A 27,991-nucleotide genomic window follows, 5' to 3' on the forward strand; every position below is an offset into this window, starting at 1 on the left:
GCCATCGATCACCATCGCTTTCAAGTATCGCTGATCCTCCCATCCATTCTTGAATCCGTCCATCCGACCAATCCACCACCCTCATCATACATAGCCATCCGCCCATAAAAACGCCGCATGTACCATCTTTTCCCTCGCCTCAAATAAACAAAGTTCGTGGAGCAGCCGTATCATCAACCAACAGAGTCGAGCCCTTCGACCACTGTGTTGGGGGAAAAAAAGAAATATAGTACGGGAAATCCCTCCGGTAGATACCAGAGGGCCGTGTCAAAAAGTCAAAAAAGGAGCAGAGTATAATCCAAACGACCGATGAAGCCATGATGTGCTTTGCAAGGCTTGTCCTGTACGCCTTCGCTCCGGCAAGGAGCGCAAATGTCCCACGTTTCTTTTCCCTGTCCCAATGCACCGATGCGGGCTTGCCACATCCAGGGCCAGTCTCCTCATGCCGTGCCCGTCGACTGCATGTATTATCGCAGTCAATTCAAAAGCCGGTGAGGAGTAGCGTGTGGTGAATGCCGCGGCTCCCTAAACTCAATGTTGAGGGTGAATCATGCCGGGAGATCCGGGCATGGACAGAGGCGTGGTGGGGTATTCGTAACCGGCCTCGGAGCAGTTTGCGGAGTGGTCGAACGAGTGAGACAGTGGAGGAGTCTGCCAACCCGATCAGCAACGAGGATCTCTGGGGGCCGCGAGGGCCGGGTGGCTGGCGTAACTCACATGAGGGTTGGACTGATGGTCGTAGTGACTAGGAGCATTGAGGTCCATGCCGGGCATGAAGCCATAAGGCATGTAGGGGTTCATGCCATCGTCACTGGGGTACGACTCCCGCTTGACGGCATCGCTGAAATGTGTCATGGAAGGGAGCGTCACGGGGACGGCAGAGGTGGTGATGTAGTTGGGGTAGGTGTCGGCAGTGGTCATGGCTGTGTAAGGCTGGGCGGCGCCGTAAGGGTGAAGGAGAATCTCGTCGGGAGCCGGGTAGGTCGAGTAGGGAAACAGAGGAGGAGTGTGAGAGCGTTCCCGGTCATCGTAAGAGCCGGGGTAGAAGAAGTCGTCCTGCTCCATGGGAGGCGTGTACTGGCCTTGAGATGGGAGAGTCTTGGCGGGGGTAGCAGGCTGGGCCTTGTGAGACTTGGATGAGGAGGAACGTTTCGACTTGGTGGACGACTGGGACTGCTTCTCAGACTCGGCGTCGTCAGAGGATCCAGCACGGCGCTCGAGGTCTTCGAGGCGGCGCTTAAGCTTCTTGCCTGTATTGCGAAAGGCGTGTCAGTTCACCTGTCACCTGTTGGGGAGGCGGAGTTAAACGGAGACAACTTACGGTAGTTGCGCTGGGCAATGCGGTTCTGTATCCTTCTGCGCTCAGCAAGATCGGAGATCTTGGTCCAGTCCTCGTCGGGGTTGGCAGAGCTGCTGAAGGCGCTGCTGGTGCCATGACCGGAGTACTGGCGAGGAGCTTGAGGAGCGGCCGAGTAGGCGTAGTGAGGTTGTGACATGGTGAACATGGACATGTTGGCTAGAGCGGGATGTGATGGAGGGCGTGGGAGAGAAATGGTTGGAGAGCTGCGGAGCTGGAGAGCTTGGAATGCCGTGTTGCTCAGTTCTCTGTACGATTCCGTTCTGTACTGCTCCACTGTTGTATCGTCCTTGGTAGGCAGGAAACAAGAAGTGATGAGGAGGAGGAATGCGTGTTGATGGAGTATGCTGGGGGGATGAGGTGAAGATATAAGCCTGAGACGAGGTGGGATCTGAGACTGAGACTGGAAGCGAGGCAGAGGCTGTAGACAGAAGACGACGTCTAATTGAGACTTGAGATGGAGTGGGATGGTGGATGAGGGGGAAGAGGCTCTAGATTAAATATCCATCGTCCCTCGACGGCAAGCAGCCGCAGCCAAGCTGTAGCACGGCCAGCCCAGCGGAGAGTGACGAGGGATGAGCCGGGGGGGAGGACCACGCCTTCCTTGCAACCCATCCGCAGCCCACACGCCCACACGCCCCCTCCACCCCTTCCTCGAGAGCCAGGGAAGGAGCGAGGGGGGCGTGGCTGGTAGGACTTTGGTCGGGCTACCAGCACGCCCTTGCCCGCCCGCCCCCCGCCGGTCCCACTCCAACCCAAGTGGGAAGGGGGCACCCTCCATGATCCATCCGCCATCCTCTTGCCTCTCCACCCTCAACCATCCTGCAGGCCAAGCCCACAGCGCCCACAGCGCCCACGTCCAGACTACTGCCTTCTACTGCCTGCAGCCTCCAGCCCAGTGCCCACTCACTGCTAAGAGCCCTGGGCCCTGGGCCTGGCGCCGGCCTCACAGGGCTGCCCGCCCATCAATCATTGACGCCGCATTGCCCCAGTGCCCCATCGCCCTTCACCCTTCACCCTCCGCTCATCACGGGGACCAAGGACACTGAGCCTGCGACCGACCTACGGACCTAGTCTGCCATTCTCCCCAATTACCTGCGAAGACGGCGGCCCCCAGAAATCCCCGTGATTTGCATTTCCTCTGTACGGGCGCCATGCAGCGATAACCTTCGCCTGGCCTGGGCCTGGCCCGTCTCGGTTTGTTTCCAGTCGCCATCGCTTGCTAGCGCTGTTGCCATCGGGCTCCTTGGGGAGGAGGCGAACGCAGGCCGCTGGAGCATGTGGCTCTGCGGCTGCGATGCTACAATGGAGAAGACCGAACGGTGCACTTCACGTCCCATTGACGTGGTTGACAAATGTGCTCGCCGACTCGCCTGCCGCCGACCCCGTGTCCCTCCGTGTCCGTGTCTATCTGCCCCGGAAGGCCGGTTGCCTACCAGTCTGCCTGCCTGCAGGTGCGAGTTGAGTGTGCGAGTAGCGCGCCGCCGGTCTGGCCTCGTCAATCCAAATCTGCAGCCCAGAAGAAGCGGAGCGGAGCATGATTGTCGTAGGACAGGGAGGGGGGGTGCAGGCCTGATGGAGGTGTGGCAGAGGCAAAGATACCAAACCAGACACCGACAACCACGAACAGGCGCTGGTACACACAGGACTGCGTAACGCACGCCAGAGACATTGGCTGGCGACTTTGGATGGGCATTTGAGTTGCAGTACGTACGGTACGGTACGATTGCTGCGAGGAAACTTGTACCGTACCATCACGTAACATCACTGGTGGGGAGAACGATTGGGCGGAGGCGGTGGTGGAATGGCGGAGGATGGCATTGCTGCTACTAATGCAACTGCTGCCACTGCTTCTCGGGCTTGGGCTGGGCGCTGCCGTCAATAGAACTAGAATCAGGTCGCCGCGTCTCCACCAGGACCAAGTAGATGGAGCACACAGGATGGAACGCCGTGCAGCACAGCGCAACGTACGTCCAGTATTGCTGTATTGTCTGTCCCGGATCCTGTAATAGGACATCTTCCAGGGCACAGCGCCAGTGCCACCAACAAACAGATGAAGCCAACCTCGAAGCCGGCCAACCTCGACGAGAGACCATGGCCCGCCAGCCCTGCCACCACAAAGCACCCAAATAAGACCCAAACCGAGTCCAAGACCTACAGCGAACCGGGCTTGGTCCCCAGGGCCAGGTAGGTTCCCAGGCCACGGCCCATCCCAAGCCATACCATCCCAAGCCATCCCAAGCCATAGCGTGTGCCTCTTCCTGCTTCCTCCAAGCCCAGTGGAGGGGTACAAAGTGGAACCCCGAGCCTCAGTAGCGCGGGAATGTGGGCAAATTTAGCCCAGATTCTTTTTTGGCATCACCACCACAGCTTTTGCTCCGCACTAGACTACGCCTTCCGCTGAACAGACGCCCATTCACTATTAGCGGCAACTCCCACGCCCCCCCTTCCAAACGCCCGTCCCAAGGTCCCCATTGCCATTCCTCCCCCATCCCAATTCCCCAAACCATTGTCCGTCCCAAGGTTCCAAAACGTCCCAGCAGCGCAACCTAACCCCCGACACCACCTCTCACGCCTCGAACCAACCAAGCTCTGTCCCCAAAGTCCGCCCTCCCGGGGGCCCATGGCCGGGCCGATCATCTGCGTCTGGCGCCGTCGTAGGGCTGTGTGACGACAGCATCGTCATCCCCTCCAAGAGCCATCACTGCATCAGAGCACCACCACGGCCAGCACGCACTGCACTCTGTCCAACCGCTGGCGCCTGCCTCTCCTCCCAGCCCAAACGCTCAATGACACCGACCCCAAGGGGCATGATGCTTCTCCTCACTCGACTTGGCTCTCTGGACCCCTGTCGTTCCAGAGTTTCCATTCACACCCACCCAACCACACGGGATGGCTCAGGCACCACGGCTTCAGCGCCATCCGCATGGCTCATCCTCATGGCCGTTTGGCCCCCTTGGCCTGCCATTGCCTGCTAGTTCTAGCATACGTAGTGAATTAAAGCGAATCAGCGACTTGGATCCTCGATTGATTCGCTAGGAGCAGCCGTTGGGATACAGAACCACCGACGACGCTGCGCCTTGACTTGACCTGGCTCTCACAACACCACAAGATGGAGCGGCCGATCCCATCCACCTAGTGACAGGGCGACAACGGTTCATCCAAGGGAATAAAAGTCAATGCGCCAGAGTCACTGCGGAGCAAGAGTTAAACCCCCATTGTTCATTTGGAATCTTCCACTGGCGGCAGTGGGGTGATGCAACGGGGGCGTATCCCCGGGCCTGTTGTTTATCCCCCTCGGGGCCGGGTCCCAGCGCCCGGCTCCTGGTCGGTGCGGCCTTGTCCCCTAGTATCTACAGGCAGTCGAGCAAGACTCTCCAAACTCCGGCATATTCTTTGGAACAAAGGGTCCTTGAAGTCCGCCCGCACAAGGCCTAGCTCCGCAAAGGGTAGGCATCTGGCTGACGCCATCCCGCGAATAGGATACAATTAGGATTGATTTCTCATCGTTGCGACTAGCGAGTGAAGTGGCAAAGAGTCGGGGCGGGACGATTCCCAACCACCAGTAGAAACTGACGGAGGGCCGCTGCGATGTCCTCCCATGCACATCATCCGCTGGAGCTCGAATCAGAAGGCCTAATCAATCACTCGCGATGACACTTGAGCACCGCCTTGCACGGCTCCAGAAGATCCGTCCCGCCTTTTCGCACCGCCAGTGCTGGCAGCTGGCTTCGGGGATCCCCATCGGTGATCGGAACGTTGGGCTACCGCGTGGCTCAGTGCCGCGGTAGCGCGGAAGCATTTAGGGGAATTCCATGCGAGGTGAAAGGGGGCATTGGCGGTGTTGGGGCGCTCAGCCTGCCGGGATGTAGCTTCGAGCGACAAGAGAGACAACTCGAGATGAAAGCCACCAAGACTCAGAGTGCATAGAGGTTAGGTGTCAAGCTAAGGAGGGCCGACGACAGCGGGTGGCTCGTCCACTGTCGACGACATTTGGGCAGAGAAAGCAAAGCAAGCAACGCAAAGCACTAAACATCTTCATCCCATGCATCCCGTCCCCATCTCATCTCATCTCATCCGAGACGGTTGCCGTGGGTGTGGGAGCGTGAGTGTGTGCGTATGGGCACCGGGGACCTGGAACCGGGTCCTGACGCACATCCTGTATCTGTGCTACGACCTGCTGCCTTACTGCTCCCTCCAGCCAACAGCCAACAGCCAACAGCCTACGGGAAGGGGTTCACCGTTGGCATCCCCATCCCCCATGCCCGTCCAAAACCACATGGCAGGGCACGCCCGCCCGCCGCCCGCCACGCAGGTTGGCTTCGTTTGGCTAAGCAAAAGGCGGAGTTGCTGGCATGCCAAACCCCCTCCCCCCCCTGGTTGATGATCCCAGTTTGACTGTGGCCCACCGGCCAGTCACGGACGGCATGGCAGGCTTCCTTCGCAGGCTGGAGACGCGCCAAAGAGAATGCGCGATGGGCCTTATGGGCCTTTTGGGCCTCATCAAAAGTGCGAGGGTTGGAGTCCGAGGGTGTGTGTGTGACCGTAGGAGTGACCGTGGGAAGGCGAATGGGTTCTGGCAGGGCCATGGATGACGAGGGAGGCATGGGGAGGCTCCTCCAACTTCTTCTTCTTCCCCCCCCCCCCCCCAGCCCGTGCGCGCTTTGTAAGGTCCCGACAAAAATAAACCGACTTACAAAGCGCCAGATGCGCATCGCCGGCTCGCCATTGGCCCGAGTCCGAGGGATTGTCGACAGCGCAGCACACGCGCGCAAATCTTCCCCCCTGTGACCCCCCTCCCCCCCGTTCTCGCCCCTGTCTGCATGGTTGGCAGGCCCCCATGTCGACGCCGATTCGACCACCAGCCGCACAGCGTCGTAGCGCAGCAAGCGGAGCATGGGGGCCCTCGCGCAGCCTGTCGCAACGTTTCAACCGCCCTTCTTCTTCTTTCTTGGGTTCCCGTTCTTTGTGCTAACAGAACAACCCGTTGGAGGTTTGATTATCAGAAAAACTTATTTAATATCGACAACCCGACCTCTCCGCTCTTCGAGGAGGGGGTGTCCATCATCGCCTGCTTTAGAGTTCCCTGCTGCGGCCGGTGTTGCAGCGCATCCAGCCACTTGTTGTTCGTTGCTGCTTGTCGTTGTTCGTTTTGCCGACCTTCCCCGGGCTACGGGTTGCGTCGTCGCTCAAGGTTTGGACTAACGGCCCAGGCGAGTTGCATTTCTGCGAGGATTAAAAATCTCCGAGCCCTCCAAGGGGACCGACCCAAGAAGTGGGGGGGGAAAGGGTAAGGGGGGGGGGAGATGGATGATCCGTCGGCGTCCCGTGTCAAACGGTGAATAGTGAAGTTGGCGGTAGTACGTAGTATGCCTTACGGATACAAACTGCACAGATGCAAGCTCGGGCCGTCTTGGGGTGTGAGTTTTGCGCCTTGTAGGATGGGCCCTTCTCGCCAGAGGAAGGGCCTCTATCATGCGCTGATATTGCTTGCTCTTCTCCATTGACGCGGTCTCGACGTTCGTCGATCATTTTTTCCGCCGCGGATCCGTTTGTTACTTGCCATTGTGCCCTGTCCCCTGCCCCCAGACAAAGTAAGAAAATCTCAAGCCAGGGCTCTTGCTTTGCGTCTGGGGGTTGTCCCAGCAATCGGACTCTGACTCGATTCCAGGATTCGGATCTACACATTTTTTTTTTTTTTTTTTTTTTTTGCTTGGGCCTCAATTTCCATTCATTCATCCATCCATCCATCCATCATCCCCCTCCCCCTCCCCGCCCGAACGCCCGCACACCCACTCTCGGGTCGGCGACCCGACGGCGGGTGTTATGACATATCCCGGAGTTGCGCGTTCGTTTGGATTAACAAGCACTCCGATTAACAAGCATTCAGAAGGCAAAGCTAGGCAAAAGGAGGGGTTCCATAATAATTTTTAACATGTCTCTTATTTTTTTTCTTCTTCCTTTGAACCCCAGGCCCGCCGGCGGGTTTCCCAGCATCAGGGGTCCCGTACCCAGAGGGCAGGGGGGTTCCAAGATTTTCCGGATGCAGCTACCCGTCCTTGGATAGCAATGGCATGGCAGATGTGATAGAGTGCTGTCACGCGGAGGATTGGCTCCCCTGGGGTGTGGGCGAACGTCGACGAAATCCGGAAATGCGTGTATCAATCTGCGCCGCCCGCCATGTACGGAGTACGCGGTGTATCATACTACGTTCCTACCTCCGTAGGACTCTGTTCGTGTCCGTCTCTTGTCTTGCGCGGCCCGGCCCATGTCTGAGTCATCCGCCCCCGTATTGAACATTGCGTGACTCTGTAACTGCCGTTCCAGCTCGCAATGGATTCCCCAATCAGGGAATGATGCCACTGGCTATGTTGGCAAGCAGGCAGGCAGGCAGGCAGGCTGCACGATGATCCAACAGGCGGAGGGGCAGAAGGTGCTGGATGATCCAACTTACAACTGGAGCCTCACAAAATAGAGGAGCGCCAGCACCAACACCAACACCAGCACAAAGCACGCGCCAACACCAGCAGCACCAAGACGCATGCTCGTCCTGATTAACTTAGTCGCCTCGTCTATTTCGCCTAATGCGTCCGCAGGCCGATGCGCATTCCGCCCCATCTCGCCCAATCCGCCCGGATTTTACTGTTCGCGCCGGTCCCCGCACCGGGAGGTCGAATCCCTATCGACTTGCGTGCGTAGTCGGCGGAGGCTGCTCCGTCGGACGGTTGGAAGGATGGAAGGGGGGGACACACATAGAAAAAACCCGCTACGCCTCAATGCTCCTCCTTTCCCCCCCTGGCGCCCCAAATGGCCCCAAATCCCCTCTCATTTCTCCGGCGGGCCAATCGCCAGCTCCCCCACAAGTGTCGCGAGTGGAAAATCAGGCGACTTTTCCGCTCCCACCTCTTGCTAGTTAAGTAGTTACAGAGGAACAAGCGTGGAAAGCGTCCGTCCCCTGGCCCCAGCGCGAGAGCCCAATAGCTGGCACGGGCCGCGGGCGGGCTTGTGGCGAGCGTTTCCAACTTGCTCGTCCCGGCTCCGTCTCGTCTTGTTCCAGGGCTGCTGGCACCGCCCACGCTACGGCTACCGGGACTTGACGCACTGGCTGGCGGGTGGATTGATAGCCTAATGGATTAATGGGTTAACTTAATGGATCAATGGCCTAATCAATTAATCAATCCAATATGGACGAGCGACACGGCCCGTCGGATGTCGGGTGAAAATGACATCCTTCATCCCTGACGGGACGGAATTCGTCGCTTCTTGCTGGCCCGAGCCTTTCTTCAGCGTTCTGGCACAAAACGGTTCCCCCAACGCGCCGTCATCTCCATCAATCCATCCGTCCCCGTCCCCGTTCCCCCCTACAGCGACCCAATCCAGGGCCCCGGCTAATTGCACTCAGCCTTACACCCCAGACCACCGGGACCACCGTTTTCGAGAAGCAGGGAAAAAAGGAATCCCAGAGAAGGAGACGACGGAAGCGAAAAGAGAGGGCAAAAAGAAAAAGAAAAGAAAAAAAAACACTCAAAAAATTACCACAAGGTCAAACCCGCAGCTCATTTGCTTTGACACTTGTGCATCGCCATAATGTGTAACCCTGGTCCTTCCCCTCACATCACAACGCTAGAACACACAACTGCCCTACACCTTGCTGGCTCTCACTCGGTCGTGCGCGAAGTAACAGACCTGAACCCCGTAGGAATTGCTCCATCATCCGAGCCCCTCAAATCGTTGTCGTCGTCGTCGTCGTCGTCGTCGTCGTCGTCGTCGTCGTCGTCACCGAACACACAGCGGCCCCCTCCCATCCCTCCATCTCGTCGGGGAGGCACTTTTCCTTTGCTTGCATTTTCCAGGGCTGCATATGCGCGCGTCCAGTAGGACCTCATCCACTCACTGGCTCTCTCGAAATTTGAGGCGCAATTATGACACCTCGCCCCCCTGATACTGGGGACTTTCGCGGCCCCCAACGACGGTCAAGACGTTTGAGCTTCCCCAATGCGGTCATATCAATCGAGACCAGATGGGGGGGACCCCGAACCGCTTGTTCAGCCCTTTCACCCCCCCGACTGCCCTTCCCGCGCCTAGCTGGGCAGTCATGTACCATTCTTGTAGGGCAAATCAACTGTACCTTGCGGCCTCCACGTCGAAGCTCTGCCCAATCGTTCCTCGCCGTTCCCAGGCTGCCGCCCGCTTCCCCTGACGCCGGCATAGGGACTCCTGGACGAGGCCGTACGTGGCACCGTTGGGCAAAGCCTCCCTTTCTCCATTTCCATGGGGAATCGACACCATCTTTTGGTATTTCAAATGTCCTCCCATCACGGCTACGCGGCCGGGGTACAGAGGACAGAGGGGGTCGCAGTGTCGCAGTGTCGCACGCACTTTGTCAATTGTCCCGCATCAACCAAGAACCAACCAGCTCATCGTGACGTCCTCTCCCTCGCTCGGCGGAGCGCAGCATCTCTCCGCCGTGCCACTCTCGACCAATTTTGCGTGCTTATCGCTCCAAGCACGGCCGCTGCATTGATCCCCGTCATCTGGGTCATCACTCCAGCCCTATGAGGCCCCCCCGGTGATTTCCCCCCCCCCCCCGTTTCTGGGTGTGTCATCCGCGGGTGCAGCACTAAGCTCGTCCACCCCCAGCCGCCCTGATTCCAAGCTCAAGCTCCGAGCGGGCCAATCGCGGTGCTCCAAAGTCGAGCTTCCCTGCCTAGCACCTCTGGCAGCCCGACAAAAGATCTTTGGGGGCCAAAGGCACGGCGGGCGGGCGGCCGCCGGGTCCCTGCCACCCAGCGAGTCCAGGTCCTCGGGAACGTGGGCAATCTGGCTACCTACCAAACCGCTACGACCTCAGAAGCTAGGCTTGCTTGCCGGCCCCAGCAGGCATCTAACCAGTACGTAGAGTACGTAGTAGTAAATCATCATGGCTCCTCAAACACCATAAATCGTCTGCTATGGCAGAGGGTCGGCCCCCAGGTGTCATGTCGCGCAGCTTCTCCAGTGCCGTGTCTTCCGACAACTCCCGGACTTTGCACTTCTCCTCCGTGACTGGTCGGCAACCGCTCGCCCAAGCGTTGACCACGTAGATCAGATGAGAAGCCCAACGGGCCAAGGTGCCATGATACGGCCATCTGATGCGGGGCGGATAAATGGACAGCAGACACATCGCCAACAACACCGTAGCTGGCAGTGGTAAACAATAACATCAATAAAACACGAATCTTCGGCCTGGCCGCTGCCGTTCTTCATGCATGCAGCATACAGCACACAATAACAGCCTCAATGTAAGAGAACATTCCGCCAACAAGCGCGGAAGCAGGACCTCTGGACGCCAAGGCCCACCAAGCGAGTCTGCAGGTACTGTCAAGGAGGGGGAGCTTGGCAACGGCCGCCAGAGCTCCTCTCTGGTGACAGTGACAATCCGCCGGCCACTGGTTGACCATGACAGGGGAGCCTACAGGAGGGGGTGGCGACCCAAGAAGCCGCTTGCTCAGCCCAGCCGAGTGGAGTATTCGAGCAAATGCCTATTTGAGCCATCTCCATGGTCTAAAACTTGGGTGTCCCGGGAAGAAGGGGGGACGGCGTTTAAGGTTCTCACGCTCTCAGCCACTGGGTCGGTTTGTCGTGGACAGTCACTGATCCAGGCGTGTCGTAGGGGACCAGCCGAGATTTGGAGCAAACACGCCCCAGCAGCGTGGGAATGAGACGACTTGCCGGTTGATAATTGCTTCTGGGCAGAAGGGGGCGTGTGGCCTCAAGCATGGCATCACGAGCCTGGGATGCAAGTCCTTGAGGAATCGGAGACTTTTCTTCTGTCGTGCTGTCGTCCTGTACATAGTACTGCCTCGCGGCTTGACAATGGGTCGAGACAATGTCAATTTTTAGGATTTGATGGTCTGGCCGCGCCGATCAATGGCCCGGGAACTTTCCTCGGCCCCGGTTACCCACCCCGTTTGCTGTCGGCCGCCTGGTGCTAAGGGTGGACGGACGTTGTGTATCGCAAAAATGGTATCCATAGGCGAGATTCCAAAGCACCTCTTCTTGGGATGCACCCCGGTCCCTGCCAGCAAAGGTGCTGGGCAATGTTACATACAGACGCCCTGTGGACACGCGACTTCCCTTTCACTTCGAAGAATGGGACTAACTGGGTACTAAGTCGTGGTCGAAGTTCTCCGGCTGTGCTGTGGCTCCTCGGTTGTGTACCGTCGTCTCCTTGGCCCTATGGAACAGAACCAAGTTGCGAACCCTGCCGTGACAAATTGCACCCGGTTGATCGAAGGCTTACAAATTTCCCGAGCTCCTTTGCATCTCGCATCCTCCCGGCCAGCTAGCAAGTTGTTTGAACCCACCTCAGAGGGAACCCGTCGCGCAATGAGTCCAGATGGAGCAATAGCGTCTAGATGTTATCAAGGCCTCAATAACGATGCCAGCCTCAAATCTCCCCGCCCAGCCGTGTGAACCAGTCATAGCATTCATGGGGGCAGAACTCAAAACAGAAGGTCAAGTCAAAGAGGGGTGGACGTTGAACTGTCTGTGACTCCAGGGGCTTGGATGGGTTGCATGCGAATGCGAGTGGCATGAGTAAGAAAGAATGTGGGCTAAATTCCGGATTCGACTTGGGACCCGCTCAGGCGATCACGTGAAGCCGTACACCCCTCCCCGATTGCCTGCACCACCGTAGTCCCATCTGGTGATCTGAAGCGAGTGTGCGGAAAGACGCTTGATACGAGGTACCATGTGTATGCAGATCCCAAGCATTGACGCCAACGAGGAGTGCAGCGGTGACAGTAACAATATTCAAAGCATTGTCGGTGGACGCGATGGTAATAGCGGCGAACTGAACCCAAAGCTGAAGCAAAAGGTCCTGGTGGCACAGGCAGGGCTGCAGCTTGGCGATGCAGAAACGCGTGTGAAGTCATCGATGACGGGTGAAATGGGGTCAAGCGCGCCGCCGCGCCGTAACGTAGTGGACAAGGTTGACAGGCCTGGCCGATGAGCTATGGAGCTTGGGAGCTGCCTCGAGGTGCCTTGTCGAACACGTAGATCCCGCCATTTCCTGATACAGACGGAAAGGAGGCGGGAGGTGCTGCTACTGCCGGCTCCATGTCCGTCCCGGTCAATGACTGTCTCTGTGACCGATGCGGGGAGGGGGGGGGGCCATGGCACCGCCAGAGTCGGCACTCAAGGCTGTAGGGCTGCAGCAGAATGGGCTGTTCCTAGCGGTGAGTCTAGCAGCAGCCTTCGGCGTGTCCGGGACACCCACCAGGCCCTGCGGCCGCGGTTGGGTGGGTGCTGCTGTCGCGGCGTCGAGGGACTCCGGCACGCTGCAGTCTGTATGGACGGCGGGCGGTAGGTGGTACAGGAGCTGGAAGGTCGTTGCATGCAGCACGCAAGCCCAACCCCGGTCTGCAGGCGACAGGGCCAGGTCATTCCCGAACGAGGCAGTTGGTGGATGCCGCGTGTGGGCCAGTCGACTGCTCTGGCGAGCAAGAGCCGGCCGCCGCGGGTCGGGAGACAGGACAGGGTGGAGGAGAACAAGGCGTGAGGCGTGAGCGTGAACATGAGCATGAGGCATGAGGGCGGATGAGAGTGGATGAAGCTTGGACGAGATGGTGAAAATCGTCGACGATCCGAGGAGGGACGGGGGTGTGGCTTGGGCCGGGGGTGTGGCTTGGCAGCGGGTGGAGAACTTGGCGGGCGGGTGCAGGCTTGGGTTCCAGTGATGGCCGCGACAGGGGAGGGCGTGTGGCTCGCAAAGGGTACGTACCTCGTAGGGCTGAACGGGAACAAGATGAGATGTGGGCCCTGGTTGGCCCCCTGCCCAGGTCAAGGCCAGGCCAGGTCGGTCAGTGCCAAGGTCAGTGCCAGGTAAATCCCATCCGGCCGCACATCAAGCTGCCTGTGCATGCATGTCGGTTTCCCATCCTAGGCCCCATCGGCGACGCAAGCGAACGGGAATAGGGGAGTGCGCGCGGCTGGGGGAGCTTGGGCCAAATGATGCGTTGTGCGTGCGAATATGTGCGTGTGTGTGCGCGCAGTAAGTTACGGGGTACAGAAGTGCCGTGCCGCACCGCCCTGTGCTGTTTCTGTTCATCGCAGCGCCCGTACCATGGGTTAACAACCTGCTCTGCAGCTGGGGGGGCCCCTGGGGGAGAGGAGTTTCTGGGCGTTCGATAGTTGGACAGATGGCATATCGGAAATGGCAAATGGGATGGCCCTCTCCCTAAACCGGGCGCAGGATATCACCGGGAACGGCCTAGCCCGGGCTCGCGGCTGCGGCTGTCGCAGTGATTATGGTGAGACATTGCGACTGCGGCTCAAGACATTCGGAAACAAAGTCACTAGCTAGCAGACAACAACAGCCCGTCGGCCGCCTTGGTGTCAGTGTCTGTACTACGTAGTGCACGCTGCGTATTCCCGGACATGTGCACATGTTGGGAATAGGGAATGGATGGTGGCTGCGACAGAGGCGTCATTCTGCTTCTCGAGCTGCATCAACACCAACAGGCAGCCATTTAAAATCAGAAGCTACTGACATCACCGGCCATGTTTCTCATGTCCCCATGTCCGCATCGAGCAAGCAACCGCAGAATGATCGGATCCCCAGTGCGTGGCCAGCGGGGGTCCGACGCACGCAGTAGCGGCAGCAGCAGCAAGCAGCATGATGCTCCGCCACTCCCGGCCGAGCCACCACTCAACGGCGGCTTGCAGATGAACTGAGGCTGGAGACGGGAGAAAAGACAACGTTCCATAGGCCGCATCGCATCGCCCCCTCCCTTGTCTGAGTCGTCTCCCCCTCCATCCATCGCCCATCGCCCCCATGCGCACCAGAGAAGCCCCCGCTCTCCCAAGCCCCAAGCCACCCTGTGCCCCACATCTTCCCAAGTGGCCGGGGTGCCATCGACCGCCCTTTCAACGTGGGCGACGCTGTGAATGTATGGCGAAAAGGCGGAGGACGACTCGACTGGCCCCCAGCAAGGCGGTACGTACCCAAGTTACCAGTCACCTCAGTCTCTCCAAGGGCGCACAAGGCCACAAGGCCACAAGGCCACAGCGCTGCATGCCGCATGCCGCACACGCCGCAAAGGCCGCAAATGCGACGCCATCAACCCAGCCTGACGGACTCGCTACCACTGTTTGCCCTCGATGATGAGGTGCCTTTTTCCCCATCCATCCATCCATCCTCTACGTATCTTACCAATCTACCTACTCCGTACCTGTCATCGTACCAACCATCTTGTCTACCGACTTGACGCCTCCCGACTTGACGCCCGCCTAACCTTCCTTCCTTACGTACCGACTCCACGCCTTACCGGCCGGTACTCAACCCCTACTACTCCGTCCCTCCATGCACGTTCCAGCCCTTCAGCCCTCTAGCCCGCCATCCCATCCCAACTCTCCCGCCTCGTCGCACCCAAAATCCAAATATCGCCGAGCCCCTGCCGATGGGTTGCTTGTTCTCTGCTAGCTCTGCAACTGCCTCTATCCGTCCTCTGTCCCATTCCTCCGCTTCCCCAGGCTCCCACTCTCTTCCCCACGCCCCTCCTCCTCCTCCTCTCCTGAAACCCGTGATGTTATTCGCACAACCACAAAACCGGCTTTTCTTGGGTGCCATTGTTCCCAAGGCGTGCCAAGGGCTTCCCAATCCTGACTCTTCGTCCGTGTTGGGTGTCGGTGGTCTTCGGCCAACCCGTGATGTTGACATCCAGTCATGCTTGACTACTCTCTCTTTTCGTCTTGGCGGCTCTATCTCTCGCCCCCTACGCTGGTTCCCCATTTGCTCCTGCAAACGCCCCTGCTTCTCGATGGCTTCGTGAACAATTCCGCAGAAACGACAACGCTCCCGCCCTCGCCAATGACTCCGTTGTCCGCCACCACCCATCGTGGCAGGGTGGTCGCATGGCGGCAATCAAACAAAGGGACCCTGCGTCGTCGCCGTTCGTGGCGTTTTGTCATTCCGCTCCCTTCTCGTCGTCGGAATTGACCGACTATTGCATTTCGCTTCGCATTCGTACAGGTTGTCGCTGTAGTTACTTGGCATGCTTTCTGCAATGTCATCAACCGTCGTGGATTCCAAATCACTTGAGTCGTCTTGGTTGCTATTGCGCCCTTTGGCGTCGTGTTCTCTTCACAGCCATCCCGTCCCTTCCGGTGTAAAGACTCACACCCCGTGTCTCAATTCACTCCCGCCTGGTCTATCTTTGGTTTCGAAACCCTAGTTACCCGTTGCCTGCACCCCCTTTCGTCATCGACGTCGTCATCTTTCCCACGATGCCGGAGTTGAGCATTAACAAGTCCGCAGTGTGCTGCCAAGACATAGTAACATCGACACTACGGGTTTGCTACTGCGAAGGATGGGCGTGTATGCCACTAAGACTCCGGAATTGGAGCATTTCAACGCCGTCCCGCTGGATGATCGACAATGATCCCCAAGCCGCAGGGCGCCAGGGGGGAGCACTATCAACGACAACCCAACCAAACTGATTTCCAAATGGCTACCGGCACCGTTGACCTTTGTGGCTCAACCCTAATTAGCTCTCCTCTCTCCCCGGCGCCGCGCCGTCGAGTAAGAGACACGGTACTAACCGGCCTTCCGGTGCCGTAGCCTAGTGGTAGCTTAACAACCGGTGTCCTTCGGATCAAAGCCACGACAACAAAAGATCCGCCCCGTGAACACGGATTTAGAGTCATCTAGTTGCTCCCAAATCCGAGCCTACCGCCCGGGGCCCGATAGGTCACCGCTGCCCCCCTCTTGCTCGTGAAGTTTAACGTCTAAGCCGCGACAACCCAACGCAAGCAGGCACAGAGCGACCATCCGCATGTCACCGGAGGGCCAAGTTATGGGATGCGCGGCCGCTCCCAGGCTGGCCATTACATGTGAAGATCTCTGTAGCGCCATCGCGGGTCCGGTGCCCTGGGACAGCGGGCGATTGGGTCCGCTCCACGGCCCACGGCTGGAGTTTACAAGGAGATAACGGAGGGGAGATACCGCGGAGTTGTCAACGTGCGCGCTTGTGGTTTGGGATGACTGCATCACGCCCTTCGAAACGTCACATTGCCCCAGTGTGCCCATCCCAGAAGGCCAAGGGTGTGAAGGCGAGCGTTTGTCATGCTGCTTGTCTCCCCTCGCCAACTCCTGTCTTTCCCCAACATGCCCGCCGGCTGCGGGGATCCCAACTTGACCGTTTTGAGTCAGAACCCAATCGCTGGCCCTTTCTCCATCATCCCAGCGCTGCCGGGCCTTGCTGACGTAGTTTTTTTGGTTCTGACTGTGCCATGCCACCGCATGTCCAGGGTAGCTTTCATGTTGCCCTAAATATGGAGAGATTGGTAATCTGCCCGCCGCGGCGGTGACGGCGACGATGCGACGGTGCTTAGGAGTCGATTACGAATGCCGCTCTCTTTTTAGACCTGACGGGTGTGCTGTCACGGGTCGGCCTGGGTTGGTTTGGGGGCCGGCTTTGGAGTCTCATGGTTCGTCGACTGGAAATTTGATAGCCCGCTTTAACGGGCGTTGCTATAGTCCTTATTTCTCACCATGTAAATGAGAACTGAAGGGGTAGAGGCCGGCAATGAGGGTGGAGTCGGGGTTCAGTCATTCACCCCCTGCTGCTGTTGGTGTTGCAGCTTTGGTGTGCAACTCGAAAAGAAGTCCTACCAGGGATTCTGCGCGACTATCCAGAAACGAGGCCATCGTGCTGCCTTGTGTCCAGCCTCCAATCCCGCACCCCCCTTCAGTCTCCCAAGCCCAAGACTCCGCCTCAATCATCATCCCATCTATCTGCAGTTACGAAGCGCCAAAAGTTTTCAATCCTCTGAAACCAACGGCCCCCACGCCAGACCGTCGATCCCGGGAGCAATGCATATCAGACATTCCAAGCCACTCAGCTACCCTGGACTTAATTATGCTAAAATCCTTTACGCGGGAATACCAAGTTCTGTAAGTACTCCGCACAGCTTGTCCAAAACGCCAGACGTCTCTTACTTCAGTCCCGTGCCGGCCTGCTAGGATCCCCTTGGATCGGGACGGGGCGCTGCAGGGTAATTGATTATCGTCGGAACATTCGATCCCAGGTTTGAGTTGAGTTGCCGGTATCTGCCCCCTTTGGTTCATATGTCTCTCAGCTAATTCAACCCCAGACAACCCATCCGTTATCGAAGCCTGCTTATCTCATCATTCCATCCGCCGAGTCTTTGTAAGGCCAGTCGATTATCTAATCAATCAATCTTCGCTTCCACGACCATCTGTCTGCTTAGGAATCAGGAACGATTTTGCCGAACGCCTATTCCGAAAACGCAAAGTTGCGAGCGTTGCTTTGGATTCTCGGCGCGAAACGGCGAGGTGATGGTACACTTGATTCGCCATTGGACGACTTTCCACGATGCAATCGGGACCCCGCTGCGGATGTCGGCATGGCGCAACCAGCTCGTCTAGCATTAGTTGATATCGTCATTAAGCAAGGGAGGACCGAGGGTTTGCGTTGGAGATATAAGGGACGGATGCGGCAGCATTGTCGCGGACTCTGTATACTCCACATAATTAACTCCCAGTCTGCTCGTTTCGCTCCATTGACCACGTCAATTTCATCGCCATCACCTCCATCTGTAAATCCTCAGTGACGTCCAGTCGCCAAAACCACAGAGACACCATGTCCCGTCCCACTGGTCTCATCGCCAAAAAGGGCATCGAGCTCCTCACCTGGAGCACGCCCAACGGCTTCAAGGCCAGCATCCTCCTCGAGGAGCTCAAGGAGGCGTACGGCCTCGAGTACACATGGCAGGGCATCAACATCGGGCAGAACATCCAGAAGGAGCCCTGGTTTACCGCCATCAACCCCAACGGCCGCATCCCGGCCATTGTGGACCACGACAACAACGACCTCGCCGTGTTTGAGGGAAACGCCATCCTCGGATACCTGTCGCGCAAGTATGACCCCGAGAACAAGTTCTCGTTTGCCGTCGACGAGGACGACTACACGCGCGCCGAGTCGTGGATTGGCTGGCAGCACGGCGGCCTAGGACCTATGTATGCCCGCATTCCCGATACACTCTAACGCTGGAGATATACTGATAGTCCCCCGCAGGCAAGGCCAGGCCGGCCACTTCGCCATGTTTGCGAAGGAGAAGATCCCCTACGGCATCCAGCGCTACGTCGGCGAGACAGAGCGCCTGTACGGCATCCTGGACGCCCGCCTGCGCGACCGGGACTACGTCGTGGGCGCCGGCCGCGGCCGCTACTCCATCGCCGACATCGCGCTGCTGGGCTGGGTCAACGGCATCGAGCGCCTGAGCGTGTCGCTGGACCAGTTCCCCAGCATCCGCGCCTGGCTGGAGCGCGTGCTGGCTCGCCCGGCCGTGCTCCGCGGGCTCAACGTGCCCGACGCGGACCCCAAGCGGGCCACGGCTCTGGATGAGATCGACGACAAGACCAAGAGTAGCAGGGCTGAGCTGAAGAAGCTTGTAGATGCAGCCAAGGAGCAGTACGGATACAAGTATGCCTCTCCGTAAGTGGGAGAGTGAAATTTGGACGCATGAAAAGTGAAGGATCAATGAGATAATGGGACCGAGGTTCAAAAACGGGAAATGCGCGGGCTATCAAGTTAATACTATTGATGACAACAACACAACAAGAAGTGGGTTGAATTGTGATATTTGATACCGACCTCAGAATGCCAAACCAAAGACTGCAGGACGCAAACACCATCTTACCATAGGACCGAACTGCCACAAAGATACAACGCAACTTGATGCAATCACTACAAACGCAATGCCCAACGCCGGCCCAAGCTATTGACATGTACTTTCTTTCTTGGCCTACCTATAAACACTACAAGACCTAATCAAACACCGTGACTGATGCAAACCTCCCCGATCCAACGCCCAAAACACCCCCCGGTACCTATTCCACAACATGGCATGGAGGAAATGTTCCTCTATATCATCTGTCTATCTTGACCCCCCCCCAGCTAGCCACCTAGCCACCTAGCCCTTGCGCCAAACGCGGCCACGCTACCATCCCTCGTCCTCCATAAATCGTGTCCACCAATCCCATTTCAAACCCTCCTAGAATTGGCGAGCCCAGATAGAATAAGACCTGGTCACTAGATAATAAAAAGAGTAAGGGAGAAATAATGCGCAGGGCCCTGTCGCTCTGCAACAGTAGGACACGAGTCCTGGGCCCAGCTCCGAGATACACGAAACAAAATGCAAGCCCAGAGCCGTCAACGAAGACGAATGTTTGAAAGGGGCGAGCCCGGTAGCCGTTGCTGGCTAGGGGCCCCTTTCGATGCAACGAGCCGGAGGGGTTGCGGGTATCGACGATGCAGAATGCTTTTGAATCCGCTTCCTTTGCTTTTCCCAGAATACCATGAAAACATATCCACCCATTCTCCATGAATCGCCGATATCAATGCACAAGGGGTATTGTCACAATTGGGAGATACTCTCCCACTTCTCTCGCTCCGCCTTACATGTTGGAGACGCCAGTCGAGCCGGGATCCACCACGTTGTCGGAGAGGTTAATGAGCAACTGAGCCAGACACCGCTTGGTGGCGGCATCATCTCGAAGGACGGAAGAAAAGGTGGCATCTCGGAGGGGTTCGGGGAGACATTGGCGGAGCGCTTCGCGGGCTCGGGCGTTATCACTCAGGCTGGTAGATGATGATTAGTTTCTTATCAGAGTGTGTCAAGACTTTAGCGCTTACCGAAGGAAGCACCGAACAACGTGTTTGAGGAGGCGAGCCGTCTGGGACTCAACGAGCTGAGCAACCATGTTGCTGAGGACAGTGCCGACGGCGTAGAAGCGCTCGTAGGTAGCGCAGATATAGTTGAGGCCGTTATCATCGAGGAGGATCTTCTGGACGATGAAGATGGCCACGGTCTTACTAAGTTCCGAGCCCGTCTCCATGATGCGCAGGCAGAGAGGGATGATCTCGGTTGTGAGGAGGAAGTTGATGACCTCGGAAGAATCATTCTTAACGAGGGCGCCGATAACACCCAAGCTAGTGAGACGGAGGTATTCGAAAGGTCGAGACTTGGAGGTGGTGTTAAGGAAGGGGTAGAGGAAGAGGGGAATGTGCGCTGGGGAATTGTAAGTTGAGGATGTTTATGAGGGTTGGAGGGTGTGATGGACGTACCGTTGAGGAACAGGGTTCTGGTGTCGTTGTGGGATGCCACGCACTGGAGGAGGGCGAGGGCGTTGCAGACGCGGTTGGAAGCAGCGGCGGTTAGCTGCGAAGGGTTGAGGAGGGTGTAGACGGAGATGATCTCCTGGAGCAGAGAGGTCATGACGCCTGCAATCAGTCAGTTCGCATTCTTGGATTCTTGAATTCATGTATATCTTGTAGACAAGGGCGGGAGGACACGCACCGAAGGAATGCCACAGGATGAGGGCCAGCTCGGGAACCTGCTCGCGCTTCTTGCTCAGCTCGAGGAGAGCGGCCTCGCGGGTGTTCTCGTTGAGCAGATCGGCAATATAGGCCATGGTGCGGCGGTTGTCCTCGGAGACGTTGTCGTGGGCGGCATCCTGGGCGTGGGTGGGGATCTGGCCGCCGCCGACGGACGAGTGGCCGCCAGCGGCGAGGCGGCTGAAGTGCTGCTGCTGCTGGACCACGGAGGCGGCGGCGGCGGCTGCGGCGGCCTGTTGCTGTTGTTGCGCATGGGGATGGTGGGCGGCGGACTGCTGGTGCATCCACGGCTGGTCAGCGCCCTGGGGCGTGAACTGGTGGTGTCCGTAGACGTGCGCCGCGGGCATCATCTTGGGCGGTGCGTCTTGCGGAGGGAGGTGGTGTGCGTGAGGTGGAGATGCGAGGGAGAAGCCGCGCAGGGGAACCGTGCGAGACGTGATTCCGTGCGCAAAGATCGGTTGTTGGCGGTCGGTCGGCCGTGGAGGGAGAGGGACAGTGGGCGACGAGCGTATGCGGCAGCCAAGGTCCCGGCAGATGGGGAAGAGACGGCGAGAGATTTCGGAAACGGGCCTGTCGGAGAAAGGCAAAGCGTGGGCGCAGGCGCAGGCGCAGGGCTCCAAGGGAAGGATGGACGGAGAGAGATTCCGGAGAGGGCTCGCGGCGGAAGTGCGTTTGCGTGTGCGTTTGCGAGGAGCGTCGACAAGCAGCCGCGGCGTTGGGGCGGATGGCGAGAACGGACGGGGATGGGATTGTGGCAGTTGAGAAGAGTCGAGGTTTGGTGTGCTGTGGTGGTTGCGACTTGGGGCCACTTGGATTGGCTGCCGGCCCGCCATTGGCTGCGGCGTGCACCCTCGGCGAGCCCAGGTTCTGGAAGGAAGGACCGCAAAGGCCAAAGGCCAAAGGCCAAAGGCCAAACGGTGCATTGGTGCATTGGTGCATTGGGCTGCTGTCGATGGCGCATGGCCTGCGGGACTTGGCGCTCGGACCCGACCTAGGTACCCCGGCTGCTGTCGATTGCGTGCCGGGCTACTTGCACTCGGGCGTGGGGAGAGGTCACTCGTGTCTCTCCTCGGGCCCTGAACGTTGCTTTAGGTGTGCTGCTCTGAGCCAAGCTCCAGCCTGAAGCCCAGACACACATGCTTCAGCCACGTCGTCGTCGTCCCCGGCACCAGCCTCACTTCAACAACCCCTGACCGTCAACGGGTATATTTGCTTCTTCCTCAGCCTTGTCTTGAATCAATCCCGTTGAATCTATGACGTCCATCTCACATCACCACAAGTCACCTCGTACCCAACGCGATGCTTAAACATTCCGCATCACAACTAAACATTTGATTCTCGAATAAAGTACGTGAGCCAACGTAAAGTCTCCTTCAATTACACGTCCCCTTAGTCTGCTACGCCTTCGCACCCCTCCCTATCTGTCATTACTACTATATGTGCTCCTCCACGACTGTCCATATGTCTGCCGATAGTAAAACCCCATCGCATCCTCCCATTCACGCATCTCCTATACAAACAATGCCATGCTTCTGGCTCTTGATCTGCAATCGCTCTCAAACCAGCAATGTCAACCGAGATCTCGCACCACGACTTGCGCCATGTACCTATCCCAAATGCCTGCGCCATCTCCGCTATGCTGTCTTCCTCTCATGGATGGCAATCACCATCGCTGTCCTGCTCGCTATGAGACCTCTACAGCCTCACCTCACGGAGGATCTGATCCGCCATGCTCTTGTATTGCCAAGTGTTGCCCGTCATTCGCTTGAACTGGATTCCGTGCAACGAGAGTAGAGGCACCTTGACAATGAAGATCTCAAACTCTAGTACCATGCTTCCGCCGAGGTCGCTCTGCACGTGGGTGCTCGTTTCTCCTGGCACTCTCCTTGACTGTCCATTATTCCTGTCCGAGATGCTGTTCAACGAAGTTTCCGAATTAGAGTAGCTGCGGTCTCGGTCAGATCGGTCCCTGTCAGATCGATCCCGGTCAGATCGGTCTCGGTCAGACCGACCCGGGGTCCGCGGCGTGGTAGGGGGACGCTCCGAGTCTCGGAACTCGTCACGGTCTTCACCTCGCCTGAGACCGCCGAAGCTGAAGCGTCGTCGGTGCCCAGATGTTGGCCCAGGACTACCAGGCAGGTCCTGCACCTTGTTCAAGTCGATGCTGGGCGCATGGCGGCAGCTGAATCCTCCCCTGATCTCCGTGTAGTCTACGTTCAGCTGTCGAAGCACACGCTTGATGTCGGTTCGGATTGCCGGCACAGACTTGCCAGACGTTGTCGACACGCTGAAGAGGCCCTTGAGATACACCGGCTTGGCCAGTTCAGTTTCATCAAGACGGTCTGTAGAGACTCCGCTCTGCTCCAGTTCTTGGTCAGTCTCCTCCGGCACATTGGCTTCTTGGGCTGCCTCCCTCTTCAAGCGACGCCGTTGGATGCTCTCGCGTCGGGCGTGGCCAATCGACTTATCCCTCATGCTGACTGACCGCGAGTGTCCATGGGCTCGATGGGCACTCAAGCTGTCGTCATTATTGAGTACAGATTGGTCAGAGCCGCTGGTTGGTGGAGGATCCTTGGCGAACCTGGCATTGTCGCGGCGCCTCATCTCGGCCGAGTTGACACTCGTAGATCGGCCCAGGCCGCCTGTCCGCCGGGAACCCTGGCCGCCGCCAGCAGACATGGGAGGACTAAGTAGTTCGCTATGCTGTGGCTGGCTGCTGCCTGAGCGGAAACGGGTATCGATTTGCTCCTCTCGCTCACGACGACCGCGACGGATGCTGAAACTCTTTCGGGGCGCCAGCGGGGATGGCTCAGCCGGCGAATGAACCTGCACCACAGGAGGATGAGACCGGTCCTTATCCAGCCGCTCAGGTTCCCTGCGTTTGCGGGTGCTGAAGCGTCGCAGAAGACCGGCGGCAGTACCCTCCTTCTTCTGAAGCATTTCAACTTTGGGATCTGGTGGAGGTGCTGGCACCTGCTTGGGAATCTCAGGCATATCGTCTTCCCCATGAGTGCGGGCGCGAGGTCTCGATCGTCCCCCGGTTGGCTTCTCACCCGGCATCTCGTAGGCCGTGGCATTGGTGTGGGCCTCCTGAGGAGGTGTGATATCGGGCAGCATCTCTGGCTCCTTGGCCTTTTCACGCTCACGCTCACGCTCACGCTCGCGCTCCTTCTCCCGTTCCTTCTCCTTCTCCCTTTCTTTCTCGCGAGTACTGTTGGGAGCTTGCGGGAACATCTCCGCATGATCTCGATCTTGCTTCTCCTTTACTAAGTAGTAGATGGACAGGAGAGGGCTGAAAGCATTCATCGGATCATTGCCCAACTGCAGAGCATCGGTACTGGGACCGGTCAAGGTATCCCGGCTGGTGCCCGAGTTTCTCCTCTTGTAGAAGTCGAAACCAAATGGTCTCCTCTTCTCGGCATCCTTGGTGGGCGGGGGGGTTTCCTTTTCCCGCTGGTACATCTTGACGGCACGGTGATACTCTTCCGACTCGATTGTCTTGGTGAGCTGCGCGTTGATTGCTTCCGGAGCGCCAAAATTGAAACCCTGCATGGCATGGATGACCTCTGCCTCTAATGGCGTTGTCAAAGGCTCGCGGGTGGGGAGGTGGTTTTCGGGGGGGCCATTAAAGCCCTTGATCATCCACGGATGATTCAAGACCTCCTGCATGGTAGCTCGCTGTTTCGGGTCTGTGACGAGCATCCGAGACAACAGATGCTTACACTCTGGAGCTTGGTTAGCACGGGCTGTTTAATGAGGGGTAGGGGCTTGGCGTAGGCTTACCACTCGAGAGCCACCCGGGATAATCTACAAGACCTCTCTTGATCTTGGCATGGAGCGCGGGCATGCTCTGGTCGTCAAAAGGGACTTTGCCGCAGACAAGGACGTAGAGAACGATACCGAAGCTCCAAACGTCCACCTCTGGGCCCGTGTAGGCCCTCGCCTGTAAGAGCTCGGGAGCGGCAAAGTACAAGCTGCCACAGAAGGTCTTGAGGTGGCTGCGGGGAGCAAACAGGTTACTCAGGCCAAAGTCGATTATCTTGATATCACCCGTCTTGCTAATGAGGATGTTTTCAATCTTGAGGTCTCGGTGAACGATACTGTTTCGGTGGCAGTAGTCAAGGGCGCTCGCGATTTGACGACTAAACTTGCGGGCTTGCTTCTCCTTGAGCTTGCCGTGAGAAATAATGTAGTCGAGCATCTGGCCGCCATTTACATATTCGAACAGCATGTACCAGTGGTGATTGGTGCGGACGACATCGCGCATGCCGCAGATGTTGGGGTGGCTTAGGAGGGACACGATGGCGGCCTCGCGTGCGGTACGAATCTCCTTGGACTGGTCGGCGCGCTCCTTGTCGGCGCGTGACTGGTGGCCATCGTCGGTCGAGCCACGGGGGATAATTTTGCAGGCAACCTGCAAAGGGGATGCGAGTTAGCAAGCTGCACAGCGATGGCGGATAAGGCAATGATGTAGATGCCGATAACAAATGAGCGACGGCGAGCGGGAGGACGGTGAAGGATGATGATGGATAGAGGGCGGAGAGGGCAGTGAGATGAAGACAAACCTGTTCACTACCATCCTCCTTGCGGGCAAGCTTGACCTTGCCCATACTTCCCGCACCGATGGTCTTGCCCAGGATCCATTTGCCAGACTGCGTGGGGATGATGGTACGCGACCTGCTCTGCTTGGACGTTGATGCCCGAGGCGGCGCGGGAGCATCTGCATGGCCGTGCTGGGACGCGGCAGCGCTGGCGGTGCCATTGTGGGAGGCGGTGGCCGAGGGCGCCATGTCGGGCTGTTGATTGTGGTTGTGGTGGTGGTTGGATCGAGTGCTGCTTCGTCGATGGGGCCGCGAGGGATCGGGGCCCCTTGCCGGGGGCGGTGGGCGGTCTCTGCTGGAGCTTCGCTTCGAGGAGTGGGCGGAGGCTACGTGCGAGGTGTCGTAGTCATTTTGGGGCGCGGGCTGGCTGGAGACGGGGCGGCTGGAGGACGAGGTGCGGCGGTGGTGATGCGGGCCGTGATGGGAGGTTGCGGCGCCGTTGGTGCTGGCGTTGTTGGTGACGGAGTTGGAGTTGGCGTTGGCGTGCGGGTGCGAGGAGGAGAGCTGGCGGCTGTGGTGGTGGGCGGCGTAGTTGTGGGCGGCGGAGGCAGTGGCCGCGGTAGAAAGCGTCGCGGCTTGGGGGAACAAGGGAGAGCGCGCTGGAGGAGGAGGAGGAGGTAGCGCAGCGCTTCCACTGCCGGCACCAGCACCGCTGTTGGTAGCGGGAGCAGCCAGCGGCGGGGGCCTTCCTGAACGGGACGAGTGGGCTGAACGGGTCGAACGGGCTGAACGGGCTGAGAAGCTCCGGGATGGGTGCTCTCGAGATGAGAGATCAGCAGCAACGGCAGCTGTTCTCGTGCCCATGGCGCGTGCTTGTGAGCTGTAACCGACGGGTTGACGTCGCAATGCAAGCCAATGTACTGTCTGTTACTGCACCGTCGTCGTTGCGGGCAGCGGCGGTACCTACCAACCGGCAACCGGGCGCTGGGTTTTGGGCTTGTGGCCTGGCGTGTGCACTGTAATTGCGGGCGGGCGGGCGGTCCTTCGCAGAGTGGGGGAGCGGGCGCCTGCAAATGGAAGCGTGTGCCCGGGGTTCCAGGACGAGGCGAGGGCAGGACGGACGACGGACGACTGCGACGGCGGCTGAACGACGGGGATGTAAGGATGGGATGTAAGGATGGGAAGAAAAGGAGAAAAATCCGAAAAATATCCAGCTGTCGAGGATTACCAAGTCTGTCCCGTCATCGCAAGTCGGGGGGCGGGAAAACGGGCTCTGCTGGACCGTCTGGTCTGGTCTGGTCTGGTCTGCTGCGTACAAGGCCCGACCTACCTTAGTGACTTGGTCCCAGCGGGCGGATGCAGCGAGGGCCCAGGATGAGCCTGCCTGTGGTGCGTACAGAGTCGCCCAGACTGCAGCTTGCGGCGCCTACCTCGCTGGACCGCCTACTAGTTTGCATGCTGTGTGCCCCGTTGTCCACTGGAGCCCGCTGTAGCACCCTCCGATGTCTCAGTGACGGGGCCTTCGTGGGCCGTCTACGTACGCCCAGCGGCCAGTGCCCAGCGCCCCGTCTTGGCCCCCCTGACGACACCACCCAGCTCACTGCCAGGTACTTCCTGCATGGACGCTAGCGGGACAGGAGGCCAGGTAGGTACCTTGGCTTTAGCGGGTAATCACATATGTCGCCTCGGTACCTGGCTACTTCCGGTCTGTCTTGGGCCTTCACCAGTTCTGCGAGCTATCAACCACCACCAGACGCCAGCGATGACAGTACCACAGCGCCTTGTGGAAACTGTGGCACTCTGGTGGGAAGACGCATGACAAGGAGAGTGTTGAGAAACCCACCAATACCACACTCTGAGCTCCCTCTTCAGCACCAAGACCGCGACCCCCTTTTTATTTTATTTTTTTCATCCAGCCCTGATGTAGCACTTTCTCTGTAGCACCAGTGACAACGAACGAGTGAGCGATACAGAAGTGGGTATTCGTAGATGGGCAAATTTTGGTGGCTTGCCGACGAGGGTCGAGGGGCTGGGAAACGGGGGAGCTGCTGGGGGACAAACAAGGGAAGATCGGGCACCTATTGAGTTGGGGATAGAGATCCACGGAGATGGGGATGACCCATTCGACCCCATGAAAGCGCCTTTTCTTCCTCGGTATTGGACTCGGTGAGGCTTAATTGCTCCCGAAGCCCTTCAATGCTGCCATGATGTTGCCACTATGCCGACAAAACCTGAAAGACGCCTTCCTTCTACCTCCCACGACCGATCGATCCCCTGATGTGATGTGTGATGTGATGCAATGCCATGTCCATGCCATGCGGGCCAGTTCGGGTGTGGCACGTACGTGTGCGTCAGTCTGAAGCGGAATGTGCACATATCAGGCTTTGGGACAACGACGACGACATCGACGAGGACGGCGCCTGGCTGGACGCATATCTTGATGCTATTCGTCCATGTCCGCCCTAGTCTGCCTCGCCTGGATAAGGCATCGCCCATCACTCCATATTTAGACGGCTTGGTCTTCCCACCTCCGTCTCCCGTCGCCCCTCCTGACTCAACGGGGGAGAAGGGGCGCAGACGGAGGGAGCTGCATCATTGTCTCCAGGTACTGCATAGTGCTCCGCTTACCGGCTGTCCATAGGACGTGCTTCGTGGGGAAGACGTTGCACAGACAGCCCACATCCTCACCT

General features: G+C 58.3%; 8 protein-coding genes across 8 annotated transcripts; 5 read left to right on the forward strand and 3 right to left on the reverse strand.

The window, feature by feature from the left end:
* Positions 1 to 531: 531 nt before the first annotated feature.
* BGZ61DRAFT_530646 (uncharacterized protein) lies at positions 532 to 1,496 on the reverse strand (the record flags this gene model as incomplete). The annotated part of the gene is made up of 3 exons (XM_046253584.1): positions 532 to 651; positions 718 to 1,250; positions 1,322 to 1,496. 3 exons carry the CDS (start codon positions 1,494 to 1,496, stop codon positions 532 to 534), a joined length of 828 nt encoding a protein of 275 aa, XP_046107034.1.
* Positions 1,497 to 3,171: 1,675 nt separating this feature from the next.
* BGZ61DRAFT_476091 (uncharacterized protein) lies at positions 3,172 to 4,335 on the forward strand (the record flags this gene model as incomplete). The annotated part of the gene is made up of 4 exons (XM_046248768.1): positions 3,172 to 3,324; positions 3,411 to 3,544; positions 3,606 to 3,682; positions 3,881 to 4,335. The coding sequence occupies 4 exons, from the start codon at positions 3,172 to 3,174 to the stop codon at positions 4,333 to 4,335; spliced, it is 819 nt and encodes a 272-aa protein (XP_046107035.1).
* A 4,706-nt stretch (positions 4,336 to 9,041) lies between these two features.
* BGZ61DRAFT_448182 (uncharacterized protein) lies at positions 9,042 to 9,880 on the forward strand. Its single transcript, XM_046245440.1, has 2 exons — positions 9,042 to 9,090; positions 9,112 to 9,880. Exon 2 carries the CDS (start codon positions 9,280 to 9,282, stop codon positions 9,781 to 9,783), a length of 504 nt encoding a protein of 167 aa, XP_046107036.1. The 5' UTR covers positions 9,042 to 9,090; positions 9,112 to 9,279; the 3' UTR covers positions 9,784 to 9,880.
* Positions 9,881 to 10,571: 691 nt separating this feature from the next.
* BGZ61DRAFT_448184 (uncharacterized protein) lies at positions 10,572 to 11,234 on the forward strand. The gene has a single exon (XM_046245441.1). It carries the CDS (start codon positions 10,606 to 10,608, stop codon positions 11,056 to 11,058), a length of 453 nt encoding a protein of 150 aa, XP_046107037.1. The 5' UTR covers positions 10,572 to 10,605; the 3' UTR covers positions 11,059 to 11,234.
* Positions 11,235 to 12,496: 1,262 nt separating this feature from the next.
* BGZ61DRAFT_448186 (uncharacterized protein) lies at positions 12,497 to 12,927 on the forward strand. The gene has a single exon (XM_046245442.1). The coding sequence runs from the start codon at positions 12,514 to 12,516 to the stop codon at positions 12,904 to 12,906; it is 393 nt and encodes a 130-aa protein (XP_046107038.1). The 5' UTR covers positions 12,497 to 12,513; the 3' UTR covers positions 12,907 to 12,927.
* A 4,944-nt stretch (positions 12,928 to 17,871) lies between these two features.
* On the forward strand, positions 17,872 to 19,135 carry BGZ61DRAFT_386953 (glutathione S-transferase). Its single transcript, XM_046242750.1, has 2 exons — positions 17,872 to 18,380; positions 18,439 to 19,135. The coding sequence occupies exons 1-2, from the start codon at positions 18,004 to 18,006 to the stop codon at positions 18,860 to 18,862; spliced, it is 801 nt and encodes a 266-aa protein (XP_046107039.1). The 5' UTR covers positions 17,872 to 18,003; the 3' UTR covers positions 18,863 to 19,135.
* Positions 19,136 to 19,820: 685 nt separating this feature from the next.
* On the reverse strand, positions 19,821 to 21,110 carry BGZ61DRAFT_530649 (cell differentiation family, Rcd1-like-domain-containing protein; the record flags this gene model as incomplete). The annotated part of the gene is made up of 4 exons (XM_046253585.1): positions 19,821 to 20,004; positions 20,059 to 20,434; positions 20,491 to 20,646; positions 20,723 to 21,110. The coding sequence occupies 4 exons, from the start codon at positions 21,108 to 21,110 to the stop codon at positions 19,821 to 19,823; spliced, it is 1,104 nt and encodes a 367-aa protein (XP_046107040.1).
* A 1,345-nt stretch (positions 21,111 to 22,455) lies between these two features.
* BGZ61DRAFT_530650 (uncharacterized protein) lies at positions 22,456 to 26,165 on the reverse strand (the record flags this gene model as incomplete). Its single annotated transcript, XM_046253586.1, has 3 exons — positions 22,456 to 24,485; positions 24,544 to 25,174; positions 25,326 to 26,165. 3 exons carry the CDS (start codon positions 26,163 to 26,165, stop codon positions 22,456 to 22,458), a joined length of 3,501 nt encoding a protein of 1,166 aa, XP_046107041.1.
* Between the last annotated feature and the right edge of the window lie 1,826 nt (positions 26,166 to 27,991).

The sequence above is a fragment of the Ilyonectria robusta genome (genome assembly GCF_021365365.1).
Source record: "Ilyonectria robusta strain PMI_751 chromosome Unknown BGZ61scaffold_6, whole genome shotgun sequence".
Lineage (NCBI taxonomy): Eukaryota > Fungi > Ascomycota > Sordariomycetes > Hypocreales > Nectriaceae > Ilyonectria > Ilyonectria robusta.